At 39.9% G+C, this 27,414-nt stretch overlaps 1 protein-coding gene and 1 long non-coding RNA gene across 2 annotated transcripts in view; one reads left to right on the plus strand and one right to left on the minus strand.

Annotated features, from left to right (window-relative positions):
- Window positions 1–1,007: 1,007 nt before the first annotated feature.
- LOC121924218 lies at window positions 1,008–10,138 on the minus strand. The gene is made up of 2 exons (XR_006102549.1): window positions 10,088–10,138; window positions 1,008–2,290 (listed from the first exon to the last, which is right to left on the minus strand). It is a non-coding gene; the product is annotated as an uncharacterized LOC121924218 (long non-coding RNA).
- Window positions 10,139–26,732: 16,594 nt separating this feature from the next.
- Window positions 26,733–27,414, plus strand: part of XDH (xanthine dehydrogenase) — a 77,993-nt gene continuing 77,311 nt past the window's right edge. Inside the window, 1 exon segment of the mRNA XM_042455403.1 lies at window positions 26,733–26,977. Within this exon segment, the coding sequence (XP_042311337.1) occupies window positions 26,927–26,977 (51 nt within the window). The 5' untranslated portion in view covers window positions 26,733–26,926.

Here is a 27,414-nt window from a genome sequence, read left to right on the forward strand (position 1 = left end):
AGGTTTCCCACTGCTGCTATAGAGGAAATTGGGAATAAAGAAATATTGAAAGATTTCCATTCATAACAACTGGGCAATCATACTGTTTTCAATTTAGCATGTTGTTTATTGATATTGTAGCAATAATCAGATTAATTTTACCATTACAGCATGTACATCTTTAATTTCATTGACTTTTGTGTGAATTTTATGTTCACACTAAAAACAAAATGAATTCATGGTGTAGCTATGCAAGAAAGAAAAGTAGACATGGGAACCATTCACATGACTCAATTAAAAGGCTACAATTCTACTTTAACTGCCTTGGCTGGATTCCTATAGAATCCAGAGACCTGCAGTTGAAGAAAAGGCATTCAGAAATCTCAGCCAAAGAGAACTCACCAAACTACAAATCTCAGGATTTCATAGGGTACAGCCAGGGCAGTTATCATCGTGTTAATGTTATCATCGTATGATAGCTCAAATTTCTTTTCTTTTCTTTTCTTTTTGCTGGTCTCGAGATTCCAATATACCCATTTCCAGGCTTGACCTGGCTTGGCAATGACACCCATCTTCAAATTCCTGTTGCAGTGGATCTATTATTATGGTAATGAGGTATCATTTCATTTATGCAATGAATGAAGGATGGAACAACTTTATTCGAGCAGATTGTTTGTATGCAAAATCAAATTGCAGGATTACACTATTAAAAGTTATTCCAAAAAAGAATGTCAAACAAGTATCAAGTTCTTTACTTGTTGTTGTAGGCAATATTTCCCCCTAACATCATATCATTTGACAGCAGAAGCAAAATAATGGTATTTTTAATAGAGCCATATCTAGAGACAGTGCATTAACCTTGTGGCAACTCTGGCTCTGGTTGCCCAAGCCAAACAACACATACTTCTCTCAGTGATCAGTCTGGACAATGCAGGGCCCAGTCTCCAGTTTTGGTATGAACTGTCTGCATGACATACAGCCAATTCAGCACAGAACCCACTCTATACCACTTGAAATGTTTTTTTTTAAAATCACCTTTTGCTCTGGATCTTCTAGGAAAATCTAGAGCCCTCTGTAGCAACACTGGGCAGCTATTTACACTGTGTCCCACTGCTGCTGATGCAAGTCACTTGCTCTGAGGTCAGGATGAGGCAACCAGCCATTTGATCAGTGCTGTCTGCCTTCTTCTGACCTCAGAGCGAGCGACTTGCATCAGCAGAAGTGGCACCAGACCACTTAAGCCACCAGGCATTTCAGTGGAGTGCCCAAGGTAATGGGGGGGAATTCAGGGCAGTTTCAGGGTCAGAATATTCCAGCTGATCTGGGAGTATTCTGGCCTGTGAAGAAACAACCTCTGTCTGAATGAAAAAGAGACAAATCTTGAGTAATGCACATGCTTAAAAGTTGAAGACACATGCCACTGCTATCTTTATGTGCTACATCTCAAAGATGCTCTGGCATAAAAGAATTGCTTTCAATGGCTAATAGAAGCATATTCCAGAAGCACCAATATAACCCTTTTTTGCAGTTTCTGTTGACTGCTAAGTGTCTTGATTACACAATGTAGGCTCTGCAAGTTAATTATCTTTAACTTGTCCGGGGGACTTCTCATGAAACCACAGATACAGCAGAACACTAGTAGAAACTGGCAGACCATCATCCTTACTGTAGATATGGAATTAAAGTGAAACATAGCACAAGTGAACTCTGCCAAAAGCCGGATGAACTTCTCTGCCTCACTGTAACCCACCTTTGAAGGGCAATAAGCTTATCTCTCACTTACAAAGCAATTTTCCCACACCGATCAATGCCTAGGTTATTCAGAAGTATGCCTCCTGCTCTTGCAGCTGTGGCCTATTTATGGGAATCCAATGTTGGCAGGCACTCTTTCTACAAATAACTAACCTTTAAGAGTTTCATAACATGATGGCGGTTTCATGTTTGTCTGTCAGTTTCCATAAGTAGCCACTAGATGGCCCAGGAAAAATCTGACAGATAAATCTGAGTGGCTAAAGAAATTGATGCTTCAGTTCTGCAGAAGCTGTTATTTGAGGAATCAAGACTGATGGATTGGGGTAGTTCACATGATGGGACGTAAATGGCTGTTCTCATTTTCTTAGTCTTAAATCACATGACAATTTGTTTTCTTGCTGCATTTTCAAATGCCACATGAATTTTCCTCCATACTCCATGCACCATTCCTAGTGTTACTTTTCTTGACAACATCATGGAGGCATCACCACCTTCCAAAGTATCATATATTTCTATGTATGACTCTTCTAAGCTTTCTTAGTGATTTCTTGATAGGAGCCTGCAAGATACAACAATATATTTAGGAAAAGGCTTGCTGAGTGGGAAAGAAACCAAGCAAGCCTATCGAGTCCATACCCTCTAACCATCCCTATTTGGTATCTGGATTAATCCTCTGTTGTCTCACTTTTTCAACTGATTTTAAAATGTCCCAGTTTCTCTCTCCTCCTCCCACTTTTCTCTGCAGCTTACCTCTGAATTCAAGGTGCAAAGATAGTTTGCACAACTCAGCAGCCGGGAGAGGAAAGGCTACTGCCTTGCCCTTCCCAGTAGGCTCAAGCAAATGCAAACTGCTGCAGTCTCTCCTTACTTGTGTGTTCTTCATAATTCATAACTTCTGCCATCTTAGCTATGCTCTGATGTTACTTGCCCACACAAATCCCAGTTTTCATCTGTGAAATGTTGAAGGGTATGAAAGTTGTAAGATATTGCTTTTCCTTCTCTTTCTTCCTTTGGTTCCAGCTGACCAGACTTGGTCAAGTGACTTGGCATTTTAGAAATTAAATAAGACCTCACAACATTGCTAAGGTCCATCGTAGGGAAAAACAAGTTTAAAGGTAAATCTTCAAAGTCTGTTAATATGGGTTTGATATTAAATGGCTAGTGCCAAAGTTAATTGTTAAAATTAAAGGAAAGGCACTGAACTGTCCTTTTCACATGAATATGAGATGGGTCATGTAGTTTATAGATCAAACTAGATGGAACAGAGTGGACTGAACGCAATCTTTTTTCTTTGATCTTTAGTTGTTGCAGTCATAAATTGTAGAGTTCAGATGGCACAGGTCCATGGAGCAAGTATGATAGAAAAATAGCAAGAACTCTTTGTTGTGCCTACTATGTGGCAGTGAAGCGGGGGGGGGGAGGGATTCTATTATGCCTCTGCTATTCTATTCCCAGCAAGTCAGCCATTAAAGCTATGATGAGTGGTGGGTGCAGTCAGGCTCAGAGAGGCCAGGTTTCCAAATCTTATTTGCTTCCTAAATTCTCTAGTCACTTTGAAGAAAAAGTGTTTTGTATTTACTCAGACGTATGCCATAGTTAGTCTAAGAGTGTCCAGTACACCATCTAAACACTTTCCTAGGGATTATTGTGACATGATGATGTGGACAAGATGTTTGAGTCACTTGTCCCATTACATGTAAGCTTGGTCCTTACCCATCTTGGATGATATGACCTAGTACAGGTGAATTGATTGGGTATTTCAGGGGTTGGTAAATGCTGCACAATGTCAGTTCAGCTAGTGTGTGCCCTCTCGTGAAGAGGACCTCCCTGAATGCAAAAGTATATAGATATATAAGAACTTCCACCCCACAGCTAATGTCTCCTTTTGGGGCAAGATGTTTGTGTGTATGGTGTTTGGCAGTTTCATATATTTTTGGAGGAAATAAATGATCATGGCCCATCACAATCTGTTTTTAGCAACAGCATGATACTGAAACAGTCTTGGTTGCCCTGACTGACAACTTACTCTAGGAGAGATGCAGGAGGAAGTGCTACACCATTATCTTCCTGGTTCTTTTGGTGGCTTTTGATATCATTTAGCATGGTGTCTTGCTGGAATAGCTCCATCTAACTGGATTAGGAGACATTGAATACCATGGTTTTGCTCCTACCCATAAGGCCTGTTTCAAAGAGTGGCATTAGGGAACTCCTGTTAAGCCCCATGGCCATTATGTTGTGAGGTGTCACAGGGTTCTGTCTTGTCCTCTTGCCCACTACATTGTTCAATATCTATATGAAGCCACTGGGGTAGGTCATTAGGAATTTTGGGGTTGGGAATTATCAGTATACTTATGATACTCAGCTCTATATCTTCTTATGATCAGATTCAGCTGGAGCTCTGTAGATGGTGGATCAGTGCCTGGATGCTGTAATGGCCAGGATGAGGGCCAACAAGTTGAAGCTGAATCTCAGTAAGATGGAGACTCTGTGGACTGGTGATTCCCAAATCTGGGAATTGGGTAGACTAGCTAACCTGGATGGACATATATTCTCCCTGACGAAGCAAGTGTATAGCTCAGGAGTACTCCTAGATCCATCACTGTCACTGGAGTCCCAAGTAGACTCTATGGTTCAGAGTTCTAGGTGTCATTGTCAACTGGTCTGCCAGGTATGGCTTTTCCTGGGCAATTTAGCCACAGTAATCCAAGCACTGGTGACTACTTGATTAAACTATTGCAGTGTACTGCACATACAGCTGCCCTTGAACATAATAATAATAATAATAATAATAATAATAATAATAATTATTATTATTATTATTATTATTATTATTTACATTTCCCGCCTCTCCAAAGGATCGAAGCAAGATTACATCATTAAAACAACATAATACAATTCTAAAAAGACAATCTATACAATACTAATACTGAATACCACCTCATTCCTATTAGTTCCTTAAAATCCAGTCATCAGAAAAATTTTCAGTCATACTGTCATAGTCAAGTGGAGCATTGATCACGGTCTCTTATGCGGAATCAGGTGGATAGGCCCGCTGGAAGAGATCTGTCTTAAGTGCCTTCTTAAAGGTCTCTAAGGTGGTGATAAGACGGATCTCTTCCGGTAGACTATTCCATAATTTAGGGGCTGCAGCAATAAATGTTCTATGGGAAGTTGTGGTTAATCTAGTGTTATAATATTTCATCAAATTCTTCTCAGATGTTCTCAGGGTTATGTAGGGAGAGGCGTTCCCGCAAGTAACTCAGGCCTGATCCATATAGGGCTTTAAAGGTAATAACCAACACCTTAAACTGCACCCGGAAGCTGATTGGCAGCCAGTGAAGAGATTTCAACATAGGTGTTGTGTGGTCAAACCTAGCTGTACCGGTGACCAATCTGGCTGCTGCATTTTGAACCAACTGAAGCTTCCAAACTTGGTACAAGGGTAGCCCCAAGTAGAGCACATTACAGAAATCTAAATGAGAGATTACCAGTGCATGTACCACTGCTTCAAGGTCCTTTTGGTCCAGGTAGAGACGCAGTTGGCATATCAGCCAAAGCTGGTACCAAGCACTCCTGGCCATCGCATGTACTTGAGATGACAATTGTAGATATGGATCCAGGAGTACTCCCAAACTGCAAACTTTGTCCTTTAGAGGAAGTGTGACCCTGTCCAGGACGGGTTGACAAATTTCTGTTCCCAGACTTGGGGTACCTATTGCAAGTGCCTCTATTTTCTCTGGATCCAGCTTGAGTTTGTTTTCCCTCATCCAGCCCCATTACCAACCCAAGGTAGACATCCAGAGGAGAAATGCCATCCTTAAACACTGCAACAGTCGGAGACATAGAGAAGTAGATTTGAGTGTCATCAGCATACTGATTACATTGCATCCCATGTCTCCGGATGATCTCACCCAGCGGCTTCATGTAAATGTTAAACAGCACAGGGGACAGAATGGCGCCCTGAGGGACGCCGGATGTCAGCTCTCTCTTTGAAGAGCAACTGTCACCCAGCACCACCATCTGGAATCTACCTGAGAGATAGGAATGGAGCCACTGGAGCACAGAGCCACCAATTCCCAATTCCCTCAGATGTTCCAGAAGGATACCATGGTCAATGGTATTGAAGACCGCTGAGAGGTCCAAGAGCATCAACAGGGTCACATTTCCCTTGTTAATGCCCGGACGGAGATCATCAACTAAGGTGACCATGGCAGTTTCAACTCTGTATCCCGCTCTGAAGCCATTTTGAAATGAGTCTAGATAATCGACTTCATTCAAGACAGCCTGGAGCTGGAAGGCAACTGCCCTCTCGATCACTTTGCCCAAGAATGGTCCAGGGATCCCAAGTCCAGGGATGGAGATTTGTTAACCAGTCCTGGATGGGGGTCACACTTCCCCTAAAGGACGAAGTTCGCAGTTTGGGGGTTCTTGTGGATCCATCTCTACAATTATCATCTCAAGTAGATGCAATGGCCAGAAGCGCCTGGTACCAACTTTGGTTGATACGCCAACTGCACCCCTACCTGGACCAAAAGGACCTCGAAGCAGTGGTACTTGTACTGGTAATCTCTTGTCTTGAGGGTGGGAGATAGTTGAGATAACTCTTTAACCACCCTAAACAGCTCTGCTAGATGAGACCTTGCAGACACAATACGTGCAGCATAGAAAGAATTCTTTGCTGCATCTATTGCCACTCCATAGAACACCAAAAAGTTTTTATGGCGTGTCTGATCAGATAAAAGTCAGTATTTCCACTAGTGGTGCTCTAGTCATTGTGCAGCCTACTTCACTGTACGAAGATGTTCTGTGTACCATGGTTTTTTATTCAATGCAGGCTGGAAAGGATGCTCAGGAGCGATGTTGTCTATAGCACTGGTAAGATTGTTATTCCGGGTATCAACCAGGGCTTCGACAGAATCGCTGTCATTCCCAACCATAAGACCCTATAGGGCTTCCTGGAACCTTTTGGGTTCCATCAGCCTTCGATAGCAGACCATTTTAAAAGGTCCTCCACCCCTGTGAGGGATATAAGTGGTGGCCTTCAGTCCTACCTTGACCAGAAAATGGTCTGTCCATGACAGGGCACAGGTACTAATTTTTGCACACAGATGTTCCTGATCCTTACTAAAGACCCCATGGAGTGTATTACTTGCACAATGTGTTGGACCCAAGACTATTTGGGACAGGCCCATGGCTGTCATGGAAGTCATGAACTCCTGGGCTGCACCTGTCAGATGTAGTGAGCCGGCCTTGAAGGGGATATTGAGGTCCCCCAGGACTCCAGCGCCAGCTCCGAGACCAGCTGTGTCAGCTCGGCCAAGGAGTCTGTTAGACAACAGGGTGGACTGTATACAAACAGAATCCCCAGACTGTCCATAGTCTTCAGGGTCAGGTAAACACACTTGATATGGCCTGTATTCCAGATTGGTTTCCTGGTCAAGGTAAAGTTATTTTAGTGGACTAAGGCCACTCCTCCCCCTCACCCACTTTCCCTCACCTGCTCCTTGATGGCATACCCGGCTGCAAGGGCATTAGCCCAGGTCACACTGCTATCCTCCCCCAGCCAGGTTTCCGTAATGCAAGCCAGGTCGGCTTTCCCCTCCTCCAATAGATTGTAAATTACGAGGGTTATTCAACAAGTACTTAGCCTCACCGCCCAATGGCACTGCTGTTACAAAAGAGTTTTACCATTGTGCAGTACATTCTTTTAGAAGCCTACTGTCAAAGTTTCAGTCAATTCCCTTCATTTGTTTTGTTTTGATAGCCTTTGGAAGCGAGCGTGTTGGTCGGTTTTACAAAAATGGAAAAAGAGCAGTATCGTTCGGTGATTCGATTCTTGTTTTTGGAAGGGAAAACATGCAGCGAAATCAAAGAGCGCTTGGATGCTGTGTACGGTGACTCTTCTCCTTCGATGGTGACCATCAAGAATTGGTTCAACGAGTTTGTTTGTGGCCGCACGTTGGTTTTTGATGAGCCACGCCCAGGTGCCTGTTCTATCGGCCGGAAAGGTGATGGCCACCGTTTTCTGGGATTCACAAGGTGTGATCCTCATCAATTATCTCGAGAAGGGTAAAACAGTCACGGGGCTCTACTATGCCGACTTATTGGGCTGATTCGACGCCGAATTGAAGAAAAAACGGCTCCGTTTGGTGAAGAAAAAAGTGCTGTTCCACCACGACAACGTGCCAGCTCACACCTCCGCGGTCGCCATGGCCAAATTGGTCGAATTGGGCTACGAATTGCTGCCTCATCCACCGTATTCTCCAGATTTGGCCCCCTGTGACTTCTTTTTGTTTCCAAATCTGAAAAAGTCACTCGCCGGGAAAAGATTTGGGTCGAATTAGGAGGTCATCGCCGCCACGGAGGCCTATTTTGCAGACCAAAAAATTTGCAGGCCATATTTTTTGGACAGGTTGAAAAAGTTGGAGCATCGCTGGGCCAAGTGTATCGAGCTAAAAGGAGACTATGTTGAAAAATAAATGGCCACTTTTCCAAAATTTTCATTTTTCTTTTGTAAGCTAAGTGTTTATTGAATGACCCTCGTATGTGGGATTTATTCTTAACCGACCTGGCATTACACAGGAGCAGGATGAGGGTCTGTGACGACCCTCGGTTCTCTTGGAGTAACAGGGTGAGTGGAAGGCAGAATAGATTTCAGCCATTGATCCCGTCTTCCCTTATACTTTGTCTTCACCCTGTTAATGCTATATCTCCCCTTGCCCCACACTACTCCAATTCGCACGCCATTTACAATACCAATTCTTTGCTTATTCCCATTTTCCTCCATTAAGTAGCTGAGATAGAGTTAATTTCAACATAATTAAGAAGTTAGTTTTTTGATCCTTAGTAACTCAACTGGTGCAAAATTCTGGTGCAGAGGGTATGTTTCTGACTGACTCAGCTTATAGAAATGGTATAACTCTGGATTTAAAGGAAGTGAGACCAAATCACCTGTATTTATATATACTTGCCTGAGGACAGAATTATGTTGGAGTGACCCTCCCCTGTGTCTCACCAATAGAGGCAATAAACTGTGGGAGAACATGGAAGAGGGCCTTCTCTGGTTTGACATTCCAGTTTTGGCATACTTGCCCCTTAGATGCCTGATTGAGGCCAGCTTGGTGAGATTCCAGCACCAACTTAAAACATGTTTTTATTAAAACCTTTGGGGCCTATTGGTTTAAGCCAGATCTGCACATGTGTTATGGTTTTAAATTGTCTTAAACTTATTTAACTGGTTTTGGGTTGTCTTATTTAACAGCTTAAATGGTTTAATATGCTTTTTAAAAAGTGAAATCTGTGGATAGAGGGTGGGACATATTTTAATAAATATATAAATTTTACCTTATTTTATTTTCCTTTGAAAAGCAACATATGGCAGAGGTGGCTGCAACGACACTACAGGGAGCAAGTCAATAAAACATCCCTTCTGATGTAAAAAACCAAACAAGCTCAATGGAAACTTGAAAAAATAGTATGCTAATTAAAATGTTATTTAAAATGGTGATGTAGAGTTTATCACAAATGAACATTATATATATTGAATGTGTTCATATGGTAGGCTAATTCTAATATATAAATATAAAAGAATTGCAGTCATTGCCAACACTGACAAGATTTCAATGTTATATCTAATTTAAATACACTATCATAAAACTATCTTAAAAGGAAAATATTTATTCCTCATGGAAGATATCTGAAAGTAACATTCAGGCTTCTTCCATATTTTGTTCCACAGAACTTCTTTTTTTAATTTAGCATTTATTGTTTACAAAAGGTAAAACACAATTACATCACCATGCTACTTTAAAAACATGAGCTAAAAGACAGATTTACAAAACTGAGGTCTCATTCAATACTCCAGACCAAAATCTCCTGTGGTGCTGTGATGGAACATGACCATTAGAATTGGCATTAACATATTCTATAAGAGGTCCACAAAACTTCTTATATGAAATGAATCATTCAGGCTATATTAACCAGAAATACTCCCACACAAAATGTATATCAGCATTATGTCCTGACCTAGCCATGTGCAGCATGTGATAATCTCTTATTAAAGCTGTGATTCTGAAAAGATGATGACAATGTTTTGTTGTTGTTGTTGTTATTATTATTGTTAACCGCCCTTGAGTTGGCCTCCACTCATGGTGACCCTGTGAATGAGACATCTCCAAGCCTCCCTATCCCTAATCGCTCTACTTATGTCCTGCAGACCCAGGCCCGTGACCTCTCTGATTGTCTGCTCATCTGCCATGCACCTTTCCTCTCTTTTTTGCTTCTCTCTACCTTTTCTAGCACTATAGTATTTTCTAATGAGTTGTGCCTTCTCATGATGTGGCCAAAGTATACCAACCTCAGTTTAGTTATCCTGGCTTCCAGGGAGAGTTCAGGTTTGATCTATTCAAGGACCCATTTGTTTGTCTTTTTGGCCATTCATGGTATCTTCAACACTCTCCTCCAGCACCACATCTCAAATGACTTGATTTTCTCTTTGTCAATTTTCTTCAGCTCTCACATCCATATATGGTGATACAGTGGTTTGGACAATTATAACTTTAGTGTTCAGAGGGCATATTTATGAATACGTATGTGTCTCAGCACTGGGCTTATAGGTCACTTTATAAAAGCTATTGTTGGCCAGTCAAGTGTGAACTTGTAAGAGGGAGATAGGAACCTGTATGCACATGAAAATCACTGACTCTCATTTTTCCAGGTGCCACTGAGCCTTTTCTCAGGGGTTTCTTGGTAGCAATATCTTGGTTGTGGAACTCCTTTCCATCCCTTTTCAATTTCAGGCAGACAGGCAGGCAGACAGATGCAGTTTTCAAATCTGCAAAAATCTTGATTTGTTCATTAAAAAGATAAAGAAATAAAAAAATCATTTTGTAAAATAAGAAGAGGAAGGAATTACAAATAGCTTCTTTTGAAAAGGTTCATTAAAAATTTGGAATTAGAGAAAACTATTCCCATCATAATTATGGAAATGATCCAGACTTTAGCAACACAGTCTTGTTTTGATTCAAAATGACATTCTGTGGCTAACAAGCCATTGGATACGCCATCAGATGCTACCACACTTTGGAACATACTAGGAACTGCCAAATACTGTATATTCTATAAATGAATGGGAACAGAACGAGACCACACTAATGGTTTAGAATGCTTTGGAAGTGTCAACAAGCATATGGATAAAGGTAGCATGGCAGATAATTGTTTACTTCAACTTTCAAAAAGCTTCTGATAAAAAAAGGGCCTTATGAAAGCTTAGTACAGATGCACATACTCACACATATTCTATTCACTTCTTATATGCAGGGTCCAAGAAATATAAGTTTAGAGCAGAAGATTGAGCAATTTCCTCATTTCATTTCAGAACCCAGCAGAAAACTCAGATGAAGTAAGGGAGATGAGACAGAGAAAAAATTAATGTGATGACTTGAAATTGAACCCTTATTTTGGCTGCTCTGAAACTACGTCTGTTCCATGTGATTGTTAGCCCACCATGACTGGGGGGGGGGGGGAAGCAAAATGCCACGGTAGAAAAATATGAGTGCCCAACTTCAGTTTGAAAAAGTACAACAATATGTTTTGAATCTTTGGCTGACCCATCACAAGGAATGGAAAATAATTTTGTTGGAGCTGAGATTCTAGGTGAAAGTATCCATTTTGCACCTCTTCTACAAGATGCTGAAAGACAAATACAACTTGTGTCAGTGGACTGCATTTTAGAAAAGATAATCACCTAAAATGTATACAGTTGAAAAATATGCATAAGCATGTTTTAGTTAATGGGGAAAATGAAATCAAAATTGTGACTATTAAGAAAAATGGATACAAATAGCATAATTTGAAAAAGGGTGTATAAAAAAGGTTTACAATGGCCTGTTACAGACTGCCAAAATAAAGCTGCTTTGGGTCTCTTTGGAGGTATGCTGTTTAAATGATGCATGCATCCTAAGAATCCGGAAGCTGCACCAAAGCTGCCCTCCAGTGCTTAGGAATGGAGTGTGGCTTTGGCGCAACCTCCAGACTCTTAGGACCCATGCATCATCTAAATAGCATACCTCCAAAGAGACCCAAAGCAGCTTTATTTTGGCAGTCTGTAACAGGCCAATGTTTCATGTCGGAAGGAAAGATATGAACAAAGGGTGAGATAAGAAGGTGTGGTTTGGACAAATGCACTGAAAATGAGATGAAGAATTTTCATTTTTCTGTCCATCTCTTTCATGATACTAGGTACTCTGAAGAGGAAACATACTAAGCTAGCAACATATTTACAGCCTTATCCAGTTCCATCAGCTCTACCTGTAGGCTATTAGGAAGAAAAGCAAGTACTAGAGTGAGCTTCTCTGGGAGTCTTGGAGTTGCTTGACAGCAGGTGAGAACACCCAAGATGATAAATGGAAACTAACCTACTTGTCCTAGATGATACTAGCTGTCATTGCTGTCCACACCTACTATCTTGTCTTATTTCCACTAAGTGCATAAACAGGAATAGCTGCACGTACACAAAGACAGAACAAAGAGTATCATCTTTGTTTGTCCCAAACTGGGTCCCTCCCTTTCTTCACCTATCCATGTGTGATCCTTAATTTTCCTGTTAAGTGTGCTTTCTGTTCATAAGACAAGTATGGTGGTGTCCTGTATTTCTTCTTTACATCTTGATTAGCTGATAATATTTTCTCCATTGTAATGCTCAACGGAAATATAGTCAGTCGTGTTTTAAGCATAAGATCAGGTGGACCAGCTTCACTGAACTGAGTTTGTGTTGTGCCTGACTTAAACAAGTCAAACCCTCTGCCTTTAAGCCCAACAATACCTCAACACGAAGAGGTAAATATTTTGTATTGCACTGCCTTGCCTGTATAAGAACTAAGAAGAGCTATGCTGAATCAGACCAAGACATATCCAGTCCAGCATGCTGATTCATTACAATGACCATCCAGATGCCCATGGGAAGTCCACAAGCAGGACATGAGAACAATAATACCTTTCACTAGTATTACCTAGGAGATGGCATTTTTTAGTTATTAGGATTGCTCTATCTCCCTTTCTTAATGTTTTTTCAGCTCTGTAAAATCTTTTTTGTGGGTATGAACAAAATTGTACACAATATTTCAAATGATGTTATAACATAAATTTGTATAAAGGCATTATAACATTGACAGTTTTATTTTTGGATTTTTCCTTTATGATTCCCAACATGGAATGTATTTTTGCCCAGCAGCTACACACTGGACCAGTGTTTTCATTGAATGTATCCCTCACAGTTCCAGGCCCACTCTCATTGTGAGTTGTTGCCTGCTCAGACTCCATCAGTTGTAAAAATCAGTTGTAATAGGATGTTTTGTTCTAATGTATACCACTTGCCTCTTGTTCCCTTGAACCATAATTCCTATTGCAACACTCATTTCCACAGTTTGAGAGGTTATTTTGGTATTATTCATTGTGCCTATTTATTTGAACCATTTATTTTAATTTGGAGTTATCAACAGACTGCTCACTCCTAGTTATGTATCACTTATGAACAAGTTACAACCAGTAGCTCCAGTACAGATCTTTGAGGAATTTCACTATTCACCCACAGCCATTATGGGAGCAGCCCATTTATTTCTACTTTCTCATCTAGGTTAAGTCTCTCATCTGAAATTTAAGAAACATGACTTTTACCTTCTTCTCTTTCCAGATTTCCTTTTTGATACTGGGCTAATTCAGTTGTTGCTGTGTATCTTCAAGTCATTTCTGACTTCTTAAAATCCTGAGGTGACTCTGTTATGGAGTTTTCTTGGCAATACTTGTTCAGAGGATGCTGAGAGAATGTGACTTGGCTGAGGTCACCCAGTGGATTTCCATGGCTGAGTGGGGATTCCAGTCCTGCTCTCCGGAGTCACTATCCTATGCTCAAACCACTATACCATGATAGTTCTCCAATGTAGTTATAGCTACATTTTTCTAACTACCTGCATTGACGGTTAGTAACAATGCACTGCTGCTGTTGTCTGGATACTAAGATACATATTTAGTGCATTTTGTACCAGAATCTGTGTATTTAAGTAGCACTGGATGCTGTTCTTATACCATGTTGGCGTTTTGTACACCCGTGCTTTATGTGTTACTCTTCTCCCTCAAACAGTTTCGGCCACTAGTTTAAAGTAGCCTTGCCCAACTCAGCATAATAAGCTGAAGTATCAACAAAAACAGCAGAGCTGGTTTACCACATAAAAGAAATAATAACATGTTGTAATTATTTGAGCGTTGGACTAGGACAATGGAAGACCGGGGTTTGAATCCCGTCTCAGCCTTGAGAACCCACAAGGTGATCTTATGCAAATCGCACTCTCTCAGCCTCCGAGGATGGCAATGGCAAGCCCCTCTGAATAAATATGCCAAGAAAACCCTGTGATAGGTTCACTTTAGGGTTGACGTAAGTCATAAACAAGTTGATGGCACACAACAACATTATCTAAAAAGCTCCCAATCCAAAATAATTAAGCATAGAGCCTAAGTGTTATCTAAGTACACTAGTAGTTTGAGGAAATAATGGTCATTGCAGCTCTCTGCCCCCTGTGCTGACTGCTTCTCCAGGATACAAATTTTAGCCAACACATCAAGGGCATGTGTGTTTTTATCTGTGCTTGTTCTAGTTGTGAATGTTCTTTCTGATCAGGGCAGCATTGAAATCCAATGTGAAAGCATCATTATATGATCATTTTTTTGCATGGGAGAGATCTGCTGTGATGGCTAGAACAATATGAAACCAGTGTAGGACTTACATTCTAACATCTTATCATGTGCTTTCTAAAGGCTTCTATAGTGAAGGAAGATTCCATTACTATTTTCCATAGGGCTGCTTCTTAAGCAAAGCCATTTCAGAATTATGTTCCTTCTCCTGTGTTCTTCAGTTTCTTAATGAGAATCTTGATAGTAGCATTTTCTTTGCTCAGAGCAATGATGTAATGTTAACCACAATAAAGTTTGTGTCAAGCTTAAACAGTACAGTAACACACTATATCATGTAGCCCTATAATTATATCACTGCTATATAGGTGTAGCACTGTTAGGGTTACTCAACAAAGCAATGAGTGCTTGTAAATACATTAAATATTACAACATTCTAAAATCATCAATGCTGGAAACATGAAGGATGCTTATACAGATATTTTGGAATGGATCAAGAATTAAAGTAGTAAGTCTGTTGAAGCCAGTGCTGCTCACCATCTGGTTGGACAGGTGGCGTAATGCTGGCTTGGAGGCAGCATCAGGGAGTGCATCATCTAAACACCATGCCCCCACACTGCCCCCAAGCCAGCGCTTACTGTCAATCTGTTTTGCACCTCAGCAGAGTATCTAACCCTTTCTTATCTAGTTCTCTACTTATCTGGAATGAGTGGGGACACATATTGGCCCCTGACCTCTCTCCCATTAAACCCTCCCCCTCCATCCTCTCTCTCTTAGCCAAACAATTCCCACTAATCAGACAATGGAGACATTGCAGTATCTACCACATCTTAGACCTGTTCTCTGGGGGCTACGAAAGCCTGCCACCACCATAAAAACCTCCCTACAACAAATAATACTACCTGGCTTCAAATGCACCAAATTACTTCCTTTGCATCACGCCTAGCCTCAACAGGTGAAGCCCCACATTCACTCTCCTTTTTTGAAAACATTTGTACAAACACTGCATCTCATACTAAAAGGACAGTGACATTTATTTACAAACATCTCCTTGGACACACATATGGGAAAGGCTAATATATACACTCATTTTGGCAATCAGAGTTGAATACTACAATTTCAGATACTGCATGGGCTCATATTTGGTCTTCACCCCCATACAAATCATGCTTGGCATCCATGAGGAAAAAATACTCTAAAAACCATCCATAGATGGTATCTTACACCTGTTGCACTGCCTAAAATGGTTAAAATGGTTTCTCTGGATTGCTGGAGGGGATGCAAATCTAGGGGCCCTTATATGCACATGTGGATTGAATGCTTTAAAGTGAGAGAATTCTGGGATGCAGTTCTGTATCAAATTTAATGTATCACCGATCAAACCATACATTTCTGTCCAATTTTGCTTTTGCTTTCTATATTTGTTAAAGATAATGCTAAATTAAAACATGGGAAATTGATCATTTCATCACTGCTGCCAGATTAGAAGTAGCCAAATGTTGGAAGGCAGGTGACATCACCATTGATAACTGGTGGACTAGAACTTGGAGTATGTGGTAGATGGAGAAACTGTCTGATAGGATGAGATTTTGCAATGGTCAAAAAAGAACTGACACTTTTCAAGAAGATGAGATGATCTCTCTTGACTAAGTAAATGAACTTTCCCATCAACTTCACCTCCTGCTTTGCAAAGAGATCTCTGGACAGACATTCTTCATCTGGACAAGACAGTTTCTCTGGCTCTTGCTGAGAACCAATTCCACAATTCTGCTACAGAATAATTGTTTACCAGATACATACCCTTTGCCCATGTTATCAATTGTTGTTGTTGTTTTTGTCATTGTTGTACAGATTTTGTACATTTTATTGTAAAAGCTCAAACATTTAATTAAAAAATGGGGCCTTTCCTTTCTTTTCCCACATAGTCTAACCCCACTCACACCATCTCTTCAGTGTTTTAAAGGGACATGGGAGAGTGCCACAGGGTATTTCTGCAAAAAAGTGGATGTTTGAGGAGCAATGGTGTTATCCCACTTAGGGTGTCACCTGGTGTAGTCTGAACCCCCTGCACCCCTCTACTGACACCACTGGCAAAATGGATATAACTGTTTTGTGTGGGGATGCCCAGAGTTTGGATCCAGACACATTATCAGCTCTTGTGGCAAAAAAATATACACGTATGGATCCAGACACCTGAACTGTGAGGAATAAACAAACAAACAAACAAATCTGTACTTGTGGAGATACCTACTGTAAGTTCTACCATTGTCCATCTTGTTCCTTATTGTCTATTCTGATTGACAATAGCCCTCCAGGATCTTGAATATGCCTTCCTTCATTAGCTCTCAAATTGATACATATTAACTGGAACAGTCTATGATATGTTACTGACCTCTGCAATAGTTGACAAGAAAAATTACCTCTATCAAAATTTCCAGAATTTGGACAATTAATTGGAGTAGAAATCTTTTATAGAACCAATCAGACCAATCTTTCTTTTCCTTGATGCGTTGCTGTTTTTGTTGGTAATAATATGGTGCAAGAGGGCAGTTAAACAAAGAAGTAAAAGCCAGCCAACTAATCATGTCTTGTTGTCTAAGCAACTCAAGATCTCTAATCTGTGCTCAGTGCAACTCCTTTTGTTTGTTAAAAGAAGCAAACATTTTATCCTATTATGTATAAGTGGTTTAAGCTGCAGAATGTTTACTCCATGAAATATATGGCCCAAATCCAGTATTTCGTTCCAATTCAAGTTCACTTGTTCAGACATGGAACTTACATAACTGTTGTCTAACAAGTTACTATTGGTTCAGTGGATCTGCTGTAGTGTGGACTAACAATTGGATTTAAGCTTATAAACAGACATCATATTGGTAAGTTTTGACCATCAGCAGAACAGTCATGTTTTAAAACTATGAATGGGAAAAGACTACCATTCTGAATGTCATTGAACTGCTCTACCCATTTATAGATCACAGCCTTATTGCATGAGAAAACAAAGCTGGAATGGAGTGGGAGAGTAGTGGCTTTCTCAGTGCCTCTCCACCATGCCTTTGTAGCACATTTGTTCTCTTTCTGAGAGACAGTCATAAAAGCATGCCTTTTGTCAAATGGATATTTCCAGCATGACAAAAGGCATGCTTCTACTACCATCTCCCTCCCTAAAACAGCATCAGAGAGGCACAGGGAAAGGAGCTACTCTTCTGCTCCATCTCAGCTTTATTTTCTCATACAATAAGGCTGGGACACATGCTTTCTTCCATGTTGCTGCAAAAAATCTAAATCTGTAAAGCATTCTTCAAGTGAGAGGTCCCCTAACTCCACTTTTTAAAAAAATAAAGGGGGAATGTGAATGTGGTGGTACTGCAATGGTTTTAGACATGAATCTAAGGAAGGTATTGTAGCATTTTACATTTAGTCCATTCTCTGCCCTATAACAAAATCCTTAATCAAACAAGATCTCAGCATGGATGAAAAATTCATGCTTCCTTCCCAACACTGCTGGTAACAATAAAATAAATGCTCTGCGCATGTCCAAAGTGCCCTTCCTTCAGTCAGGCAGACTATATTTCAGTCTTACATATAGCCAGAGAGGCAGTATAGTGTGGTGCTTGAGCGTTGGACTACGAGTCTGGAGGCTATGGTTGGAATCCCTGCTTAGCCATGGAAAACCACTGCACGACCTTGGGCAAGTTACATTCTCTCAGCTCCAGAGGAAGGCAAAGGTAAATCCCCTCTGAACACATCTTGCCAAGAAGACCCCATGACAAGTTTGCCTTAGGATTACCATAAGTTGGAAGCAACTTGAAGAAACACAGCAACATATATGCACTCAAAATAAGTCCCATTGAGTTTAGTGGTAAGTGAGTAATGGATTTTATGAATCTGGTCCACACGAGTAATTCCATGATCTCTTTTGTAAAGGTATATTTTTCCCTGGACTATTCAATTGTGATTCAATGAGCAGCAACAAGTATCAGAAGATAGTGAGTAACAGGTGGTTGGTCATTTTTATTTCCCTCCCAAATACAATAACCAAGATGGCAGCTGGCATGTGGGAATTTTCTTTCTTTTCCTTTTCACTAAAATTCTGAATAGGGTTTGAATCAGATAATAAATAAATAAATAAATCCAAACAGCACATTTTCTAGTATTTTTTAAAAAAAATCTTTGTCATTTTGAACCAGTCTTGAAGCTGTAACATTTACATGAATGGAAGTTTAGATACCCAGATGTTCTGTCCCTTGTTATAATTCTCTTGTTATAACAGCTTTGTTGGCTGCAAGTCCCTATCTGGTAGAGAAATGGTTGTAACCTAGCAAGCCTGATGTGCCTTGATATCAACTTATTAGAAACACCACATTCTTCCTCACAAAGCTTTCCAGGTATTGAGGAGTTTTCTTGAGAGGAAAGACTTGTCTTTCTGTCCCGCCATTATACAATTGCAAGGAAATCATAGTTTGGAAAAATTACTTTTGTGGGCTACAGCTCCCAGAATGCTCCAACCAACACAATTGTTGAAAACATATTATTATTATTATTATTATTATTATTATCATTATTATTCAGACAGGCTTGGTCTGAATCAAGCTTTAATCCAGGACTACTCATTTCAAATGAAACAGAACTCAAGAGGAAACTGTAATCCAAAACTGTGAGATTAATCATTTTATTTTGTTTTATTGTTTTGTTATTCTATATATGTTTGTTCACTTACAATAAAAAATAAATATTAAAAAACCCTCATCAAATGCACAAACCAATAAAACATTTCTCACAGGAGGTTTGTTTTTTTGGGAGGGGGCATTTTATTGTTAGCCACTTAGAGCACTAATATTAGTGCCAAGAGAGGATATAAATTAAATAAATATATATGGCTACAGTGAATTGGAGCTACATGGGGAAGGTGCAATGAGTTCAAGTTGTTCAGAAAAGAAGGGATTCTGCTGGAGTGATAAATGAAGCTTTCTTGTTCCATCAACAATTCAGCATTTATGTGTTTATGTCTGCAGCAATTATAGGATCATACCATTAATTTCACACACAAGCAAAATCATGCTCAAATGTCTACAGCATAGATTCCAGTCATATATGGAGAGAGAAATCCCAAAGGTGCAAGTGGGGTTCAAGAAAGGAAGAGGTACTAGGGACCACACTGCAAACATATGATGATTATTGGAGCATACCAAAGAATTCCAGAAGAAAATCAGCATGTGCTTTATAGACTATAGCAAAGTCTTTGACTGCATAGATCATGAAAAGCTATGGAATGTTCTTAAAGAAATGGGAGTACATTTGATTGTTCTAATGAGGAATCTATACTTAAGACAAGAGGCTACTGTTAGAACAGACTATGGAGAAACAGAATTTTCCCCAATTATCAAAGAGGTAAGGCAAGGATGCATTCTATCACCCTTTTGTATGCGGAAAATATCATATGAAGAACAGGTTTAGACTCAGGAGGAGGAGGAGGAGGAGGAAAGATTGGAGGAAGACACATCAGCAGTTTAAGATATGCAGATGACACCATACTACTAGCAAAAAATATCAGAGACTTGGAACAATTACTAAGAAAAGTAAAAGAAGAAAGTACAAAGGCAGGCTTACTGCTGAACATAAAGAAAACAAAAATAATAACCACAGAGAATCTACAGAAATTTAACCTAGATAATGAGAAAATTGAAATAGTCAAAGAATTCCTGTATTCTGGATCAAATATGGATCAGAACGCAGATTGCAGTAAAAAAAAATTCAGATGACTAGGGAAAGGGAAGGGCAGCTGTGACAGAAATAAACAAGATACTAAAATGTAAAGATATATAACTGAGCACTAATGTTAGAATCACCGAAGCCATTGCATTCCTCATTATCATATATGGATGTGAGAGCTGGACAGTGAAGAAAGCAGAAAGGAAGAAAATCAACTAATTTGAGATGTAGTGCTGGAGAAGAGTGCTGAGGATACCATGGACAGCTAAAAAGACAAACAAATAGGTTGTAGAACAGATCAAGCCTGAACTCTCCCTTGAAGTCAAGATGATCAAACTGATACTTTGGTCACATCATGAGAAAGCATGACTCACTAGAAAAGATAATAATGCTAGGACGGGTAGAAGGCAATAGAAAGAGAGGAAGACCCCATGCCAGATAGCAGCGGGACTCAGTCAGAGAGGTCATGGAACTGAATCTGCAGAATCTAAGCAGACTAGTGGAGGACAGGGAGCCTTGGAGATGTCTCATCCACAGAGTTCCTATTGCCAGGGTCGACTTAAGGGCAGTTAACAATATAGACAACAACTTCACAATAATACCCATAGTTAAGAGAGTGTAAGAGTTTCAGCAGTTGGACAGAAGCCATAGCTTTAACAGGAAACACGGATTGGGCAAATAATATTCAGAATCAGCATCTGACTGAAAACCAGTTGAAGCATGTCATTTGCAGAGAGGAAATGAAAAGAGAGCTTCAGAACAGAGAAGCACCAGATAAACTCCCCCCTCATATGTTCATACAACAGCCATAAAATAAAGCAAATACATTCCTAAGCAGTGCTTGTATTAACTGTGTATCAATTTACAATCAATGTTACAAATAACTAGAAGAAGCAAAACGATTGCCAGAGAAAAACTGGGGAGGGCTCCAATCCTTTCAAAGGCTATTTGGAAGAGGGAATGAGACCATAAAAGAACATGGTTGAGTATGATTTTGTTTACTCCCCCCTGTTGCAAAAGGATGTTTAAAAAGTGTCTTTCTTTCCAGGCTAAAATTTTATGGAAAGTTCTATAGAAAGTAGTCTCAGTGAACTCAGTAACTTCCAAGTAAACATTTGAAGAGTCAGGTTGCACATACGTTAGCATCCCAAAAGGGTTTAGTGGAGATATTTGGTCATTCATGGTTAGAATATGATTTAAACAAATAATATTTGCTGAGTCTTATGGACAATGTCCTTAACTCAGTGAGAAACTGAAAAACTAACAGTGATTCCCCCAGATATTGCACATGCCAAAACCAGAGGTTTTGCATAATTATGCTACATTTTGTACACGCTCCGCACGTACTAGGGTAAGGGGCATCCGAAAAGGACACCCCTTTCTAACCCTAGTACACGCGGAGCATGTACTTTCCGCCCGTGCAGAACGGGTCTTGGCTCCCACAGAGTTTAGGCTTGATCTATTCTAGGACTCATTTGGTTGTCTTCTTGGCTGTTCATGGTATCTTCTGCAGTCTTCTCCAGCAACACATCTCAAATGAGTTAATTTTCTTTGTATCTGCTTTCTTCACTGTCCAACTCTCATATCTCAGATGGGGGAATATAATGGCTTAGACGATCCTCACTTTATGTTTAGAGTTGTAGCTTTGCACTTTAGGATCTTGTCCAGTTCTTTCATAGCTACCTTCCATTCCTAGTCTTCTGGTTTCTTGACTATGTTCTGATCTATAATTGGTCCAAGATATGGGAACTCTTTTGACTATTTCCATTTTCTTGTTGTCTAAGATGGATTCTTGTAGCTCTTCTATAGTCATTTTTAAAAAAAGTTCAGCATTAGGCCTACCTTGGCACTTTTCTCCCTAGCCTTTTCCAGTAATTGTTCCGGGTCCTTGTTGGTTTCTGCCAGTAGAACTGTGTCATCTCCATATATTAGGTTTTAATGTTCCTTCCTCCAATCTTCACTTCTTCTGTCTCTGTCTCTAAGTCTCCTGTATAAACAATATTTTCAGTATGAACAATATTCAATATATATTGAATATATATGGTGATAGTATGCAACCTTGCCTTACCACTTTGCCATCTGGGAACCATTCTGTTGCTATGTATTCTGTTCGAACAGCAGCCTCTTGTCCTCAGTAAAGGTTATACATGAAGATGATCAGATGCTGTGACACTCCCATTCCTCTAAGAGCAAGCCATAGTTTATGATCTTAATTCTCCAGGTTGCCAAAATGGTAAATTAGGATGGGGCATGGCTGAAGTGATGCCATCCAGGGTACCCTGGAACAAATGATTCATTCACCAAACGAACTGTCTTGCTGTGGCTTGAACTGGATAATCTGCAGTATGCCCTACTTTGAACTGAAGCTTGCCAAATTGCTAATTGCTAATTTGGGGTTTTCATAAACTGTTAAATTTAATGTTATCCTACTTTAGAACTTTGAAGCAACTCAAAACAATTCAAATGAGAGCTTTTGAAAGTGATATGTGGATGTCAAAGACCAAATTCTTCACATCGATGCAAAAATAAGTCTAGGACATCCCACTGGCATATACAAAATACACTGGGTAGGCTATTCCAGGAAAGAGCCATTGCATTTTTTTCTGAATTGTGTCTTGATACCAGTCTGCCAAAGACTTTAAATCTTAAGCATATGTTGCATTATATTACTCTCCAAATGGAACAGTATTAGAAGTAAGAAAAATAAGATTGTCATAAGTGTGTCAAGAAGCAGCACCCTAATCCTAAAAACAAACATACTTTATGTAAGAAAAACCTATTGATGTAATGGAATTTTTGTTACACTTGGCACTGAACTTAGAGAGAAAGAGAGAGAGAGGATAATTTAACTGATTGTAATATTATGCATTATTTAAACTTGGTTCTGATCTTTACAGGCTTCTTTTAGCTTCTGAATTGCATAGCAGGAGGCATGGATGTCGGGGGGGGGGGGTGCAGGGAAAAATTCACCCCACTCCCAGAATCACACATTTGTTTGTTTAAGCTACACCAATGGAAGCACATCCCTTTCTGCAAGAGTGACCTCTCCTATTGAGAATCCGACTGTCAAAAACAGACTATCTTGAGGGCATTGTTGAACCAGCAGACAATTCATATGGATACTGCTGCTTCCGATCTAATGATTAGAAATACAGTAAAAAATATACAGTGGGATGCATGTTTATAGAAATAGTCTTAGATTTCATTAAAAATCTATGATAATTATACCCATATTGCAGAAGGGTATAATGACTGAGAGACTGGGTTATGCTAAGCACAGAAAGGAGCCCAGTGTTGTTATGTCTGCTTTGCTGTGGTGAATTAGGCTGCTCTGACAACTCTATTGTTCACTGTCCTGGTGTGCTGACTTTTTAAAGGGAAATGCATGGGTATGGTTATAAAGGGGTTACAGATTTGATTATAGTGTGATTTGTTAAGGGATAGAGAGCCATTATATGAGATGAAGGGAATTAGGAGGGGCAATTTCTTCTTTCTTGTTGAAGTTGTCTTTGTGTTTGTTTTTTTTAAAAAGGAACCATAGATGTAGCCATTGAAATCCACAAACACCAAGACAACTTCAACAGGAAAGAAGAAACCCTTAGAGTTAGCAAAGTTTTACTACCAGTCCTGAAAAACATAAAAATCAAGACCCAGCAAAATGCTGAAAGCATCCTGCAAAATACATCCAAGGATATTTCTTTCTTTCATAAACGTCCACTTTAATAATATAATTTATTTATATTCCACCTTTTCCTTAGGAAATCAAGGCAGATTACAACATAGTAATAACAAAATACAATAAAACATATTACAATTACAATTACACTTAAAAGAAATAACCCCATATCCCTCCCCTTCCCCCAGACCTAAAAACATTAATCAAACTCATAAAAAGAAATTAAACAACAAATAAGTTAGGAAATCAGTAAAATTGTGGGTAGAATATTGGGAGGGGGAGAGATCTTTTCCTAGGGGGAATGGGACTGATGATGTTAGTATTAGTGTTAGTGTTAGTGGGGGAGACTAATCAAAAAAGGCTAATCTGGAAAGGCCTGGTAAGTCTTCAATAAGGCTTTGCCAATTGTATCTACTTTGGTGGCCAAATGTATACTTATCTATGGTTACTTTAAAAAAATATGGTGGGGGATATCTTTTGAGGAAGTTTTATCTGCTTTCTCTCCCCCACCCTCTGGATTTTGTTGTTCACATATACTCAGAAGAGGATTCTGGAGGCAGGTGCAGTTGTACACACACACACTGCTACAGTAAGAGTAGAATCCTACTTTCTCCCAGCTCAAGTTTTATTGTATTGTTTATTTCAGGCATGCTGCTGCAATGTGACACTGAAAGTCTATGTTTCTCTAGCCCTCCTTCACCATCCTCTCAACGATAATGCTGCTAAAAACCTTCTAGCTAGACAGAGGATGAGGAAGAAAAATAAAGGTCTGGGCAAGTGTAGAAAGTCCTTTCAAGAAGGAACTTTGTTGTTAGAGGCTTTGGTGCATTACAGACAGCCCAATAGGGCGGTCTGCCGCCGCCCTTGTTTGCTGCACGAAGGAGCCGTAGCGAACAAACCGCATGGCTCTTCCGCGCAGCAAAAAGGACCCGCAAAAAGTAGGTTCTTCTTGCGGCGCAGTTATGATGCCACAAGACGCCAATGGCACCCTTGCGGCATCACTACTGCACTGCAACGTGCAAACACTAAGCGTATGTCACGTCAAAATGGTGGCACCCATCTGTATAGGGCGCCGCCATTTTGATGCCCTCAGCACGTGCGAGAGGCGAGGGGCGTCTAAAAGCACCGCCCCTCATATGTGACGATGGCGCCTCTATGGGCCCATCTATAACGTGCCTTTGTTAACTAAGTATGTCTGTATTTAAAAATACCTATTTCAGATATCAGTTCTGCTCATTGAGAAACTACAGAGAAGTAAATCTCTTATACATTTTTGAGTAATCAGGTCTATCTCTTCTGTGATATGAAACTATCTGGGCTTTTTTCCAAACACAAACTGCAGATTGAAAGTAATACACACAGAGTACAAAATGAAGGTAATGCAAAAGTTCCTTTACTGAATAAACTGGTTGATAACAATGAGAAAAATAAAACAAACCATTCAGGTAAGGCTCCTCTGGAATCCACAAACTCGATCAAGCATAGCCACTTTGCCCTTCCAAACCAAAGATAATCTCAGCAGACCCTACTGCAGTTCTCCAAATTTTTCACTGCTATTGACCAAGATGAAGAAAATAATTCTTGATGATAGAGGACTCTTTTTCCAATTAGTTTTGTGAAACTTTAAGTGTTATGATTAAGGTGGTGATATCACAAAGCATTTAATACATTCTACAGTCATAGGTTTATTTGGTTTCACCCTTTCTTCCTAAGTTTTTTTTAAAAAATGTTCCTCCTCGTTTGCTGCAGTTCATGATACATCTTCTGTTCAGCATTAGTGCAATCAAATTCTAAGTTCCTCTCACTGTTTGTAGATTTCTAAATGTCGCTGAATGTGACACCAGAATCAAAACACTGAATGTGACACAGAAGATCAAAGTGAGGATAACGCTCAGGTGTATTGTAGCATTGTGCATAACACACACAAATCATGCCTACACACTACTATGTTGCTTCACTTCCTCTCCCTTTACCAGAATTCCTATGCTAGCCCTTGGCTAGGGCTCATTTGTGATAATTATGCAGGAAGGATAAGAAACAACTGGCTCATGATGTTTCAGGTTAAATATAGGCTGGATTGAATGCACCTAGATGACAGGAATGTCTAATTCAGTGGTTCTCAACCTTCCTAATGCTGCAACCCTTTAATACAGCTCCTCATGTTGTGGTGACCCCCAACCATAAAATGATTTCCTAAGACCATTGGAAATATGTGTTTTCTGATGGTCTTAGGCGACCCTTGTGAAAGGGTCATTCGACCCCCAAAGGGGTTGCAACCCACAGGTTGAAAACCACTGGTCTAATTAAATGACTGAATAATCAATGGCCCAAGCTTCCAATGGACCAAATTGCCTCTCTCCATAATTAATCATGGAGCGGTTAGAACAGGTTTGGATTGGAGACAGAGTACCTCTATTTATTTATTTATTTTAGCAAAGTTGAAGGACATATGATACAGACATCAGTTTCCACATTGAAACATGCTCATTTATTTTGCCCATCTGTTTATGCTTGTTAAATAGTTTTGCAAGGTTTTGAAGCACCACACAAACTGCATGTTTATGAATGTATGATTCACTAGGCATGAAATCCCCTATTTAACAAGCTTTTTAGTTAGAAAAATAAGTAATGAAGCTGTTGCAAGCTAGATGGGTGGTATATTGAATGGTGTACATTAACTAAAAGCCATCATGGCAGAAGTAAGCAACAGGTGGTTAGAAAATCTACCTGGTCCTTGAAAGAACAGGAGCATTAATTGCCGGCAACCCATTCTCCTGCCAAGATTTGACTGTCCATATCTACATAAGCAACGCTATACTTGAAGCATGATTCAGCCTAATCTCATGCCATAGAAAGGGGTGGTGACTTTATTCTTTTCAGTTTCTCCTCTGCTATCATTAGAGCAGGAAGGCACAGCCAAGTGCAGCTGACACGCCTCAGGGTGGCTCTTATATAACCTGGACTCTTGCAGGGCACTAATGTTGAAATAAGGATTCCAAAGGACTACTCATATTGCTAGGGTTGGCATCTCTGAGATTCAGAAAGCTTGCAGTCCTGGGGCTACTCAAAAACAGAGTGATCTGGGACTTAGCCCTACTTCTCTTGGGTGAAGTGTAGAAGGTGCACAGGATGGCTTCAGAAAAGAAGGATGAATTGGTCTTCTTTGTAAATGGCAAGAAGGTAGGGAGACCCCACATTAATTTTTTTTGTTTATATTCCAGGTACACACACACACACACACACAGGCTTCAACAGGCTGTACAACCATGCAGTACACTCTGTTAAAACTGTACTCAGTTTAACATGTATTAGCATTGCCCCCTACCCATTTTATGAAACTCTTGGTACTAATCAAGATAGAAGGAAGGAATGGTAACATGTTGACCAAGCAGATAGCTGCTCCTATGTCTATTTGTAGGATAGCTTCTAATATTTTTAAATCATCATGAGCAGCAATAGTAACAACCACAACAATCAGTACTGCTTTTCAGTTTGGAAACTGCTGGTTCTTAATTTTGAATTGACAAAAATTGGTACATATTTCAAAATAAAAATATGGAAGTGGGCACTAATGTAATATGAATTCATAATTTCTTAATTAGAACACAACACAGAGG

Source organism: Sceloporus undulatus, chromosome 1 (assembly GCF_019175285.1).
Source record: "Sceloporus undulatus isolate JIND9_A2432 ecotype Alabama chromosome 1, SceUnd_v1.1, whole genome shotgun sequence".
In the NCBI taxonomy this organism is placed as follows: Eukaryota; Metazoa; Chordata; class Lepidosauria; order Squamata; family Phrynosomatidae; genus Sceloporus; species Sceloporus undulatus.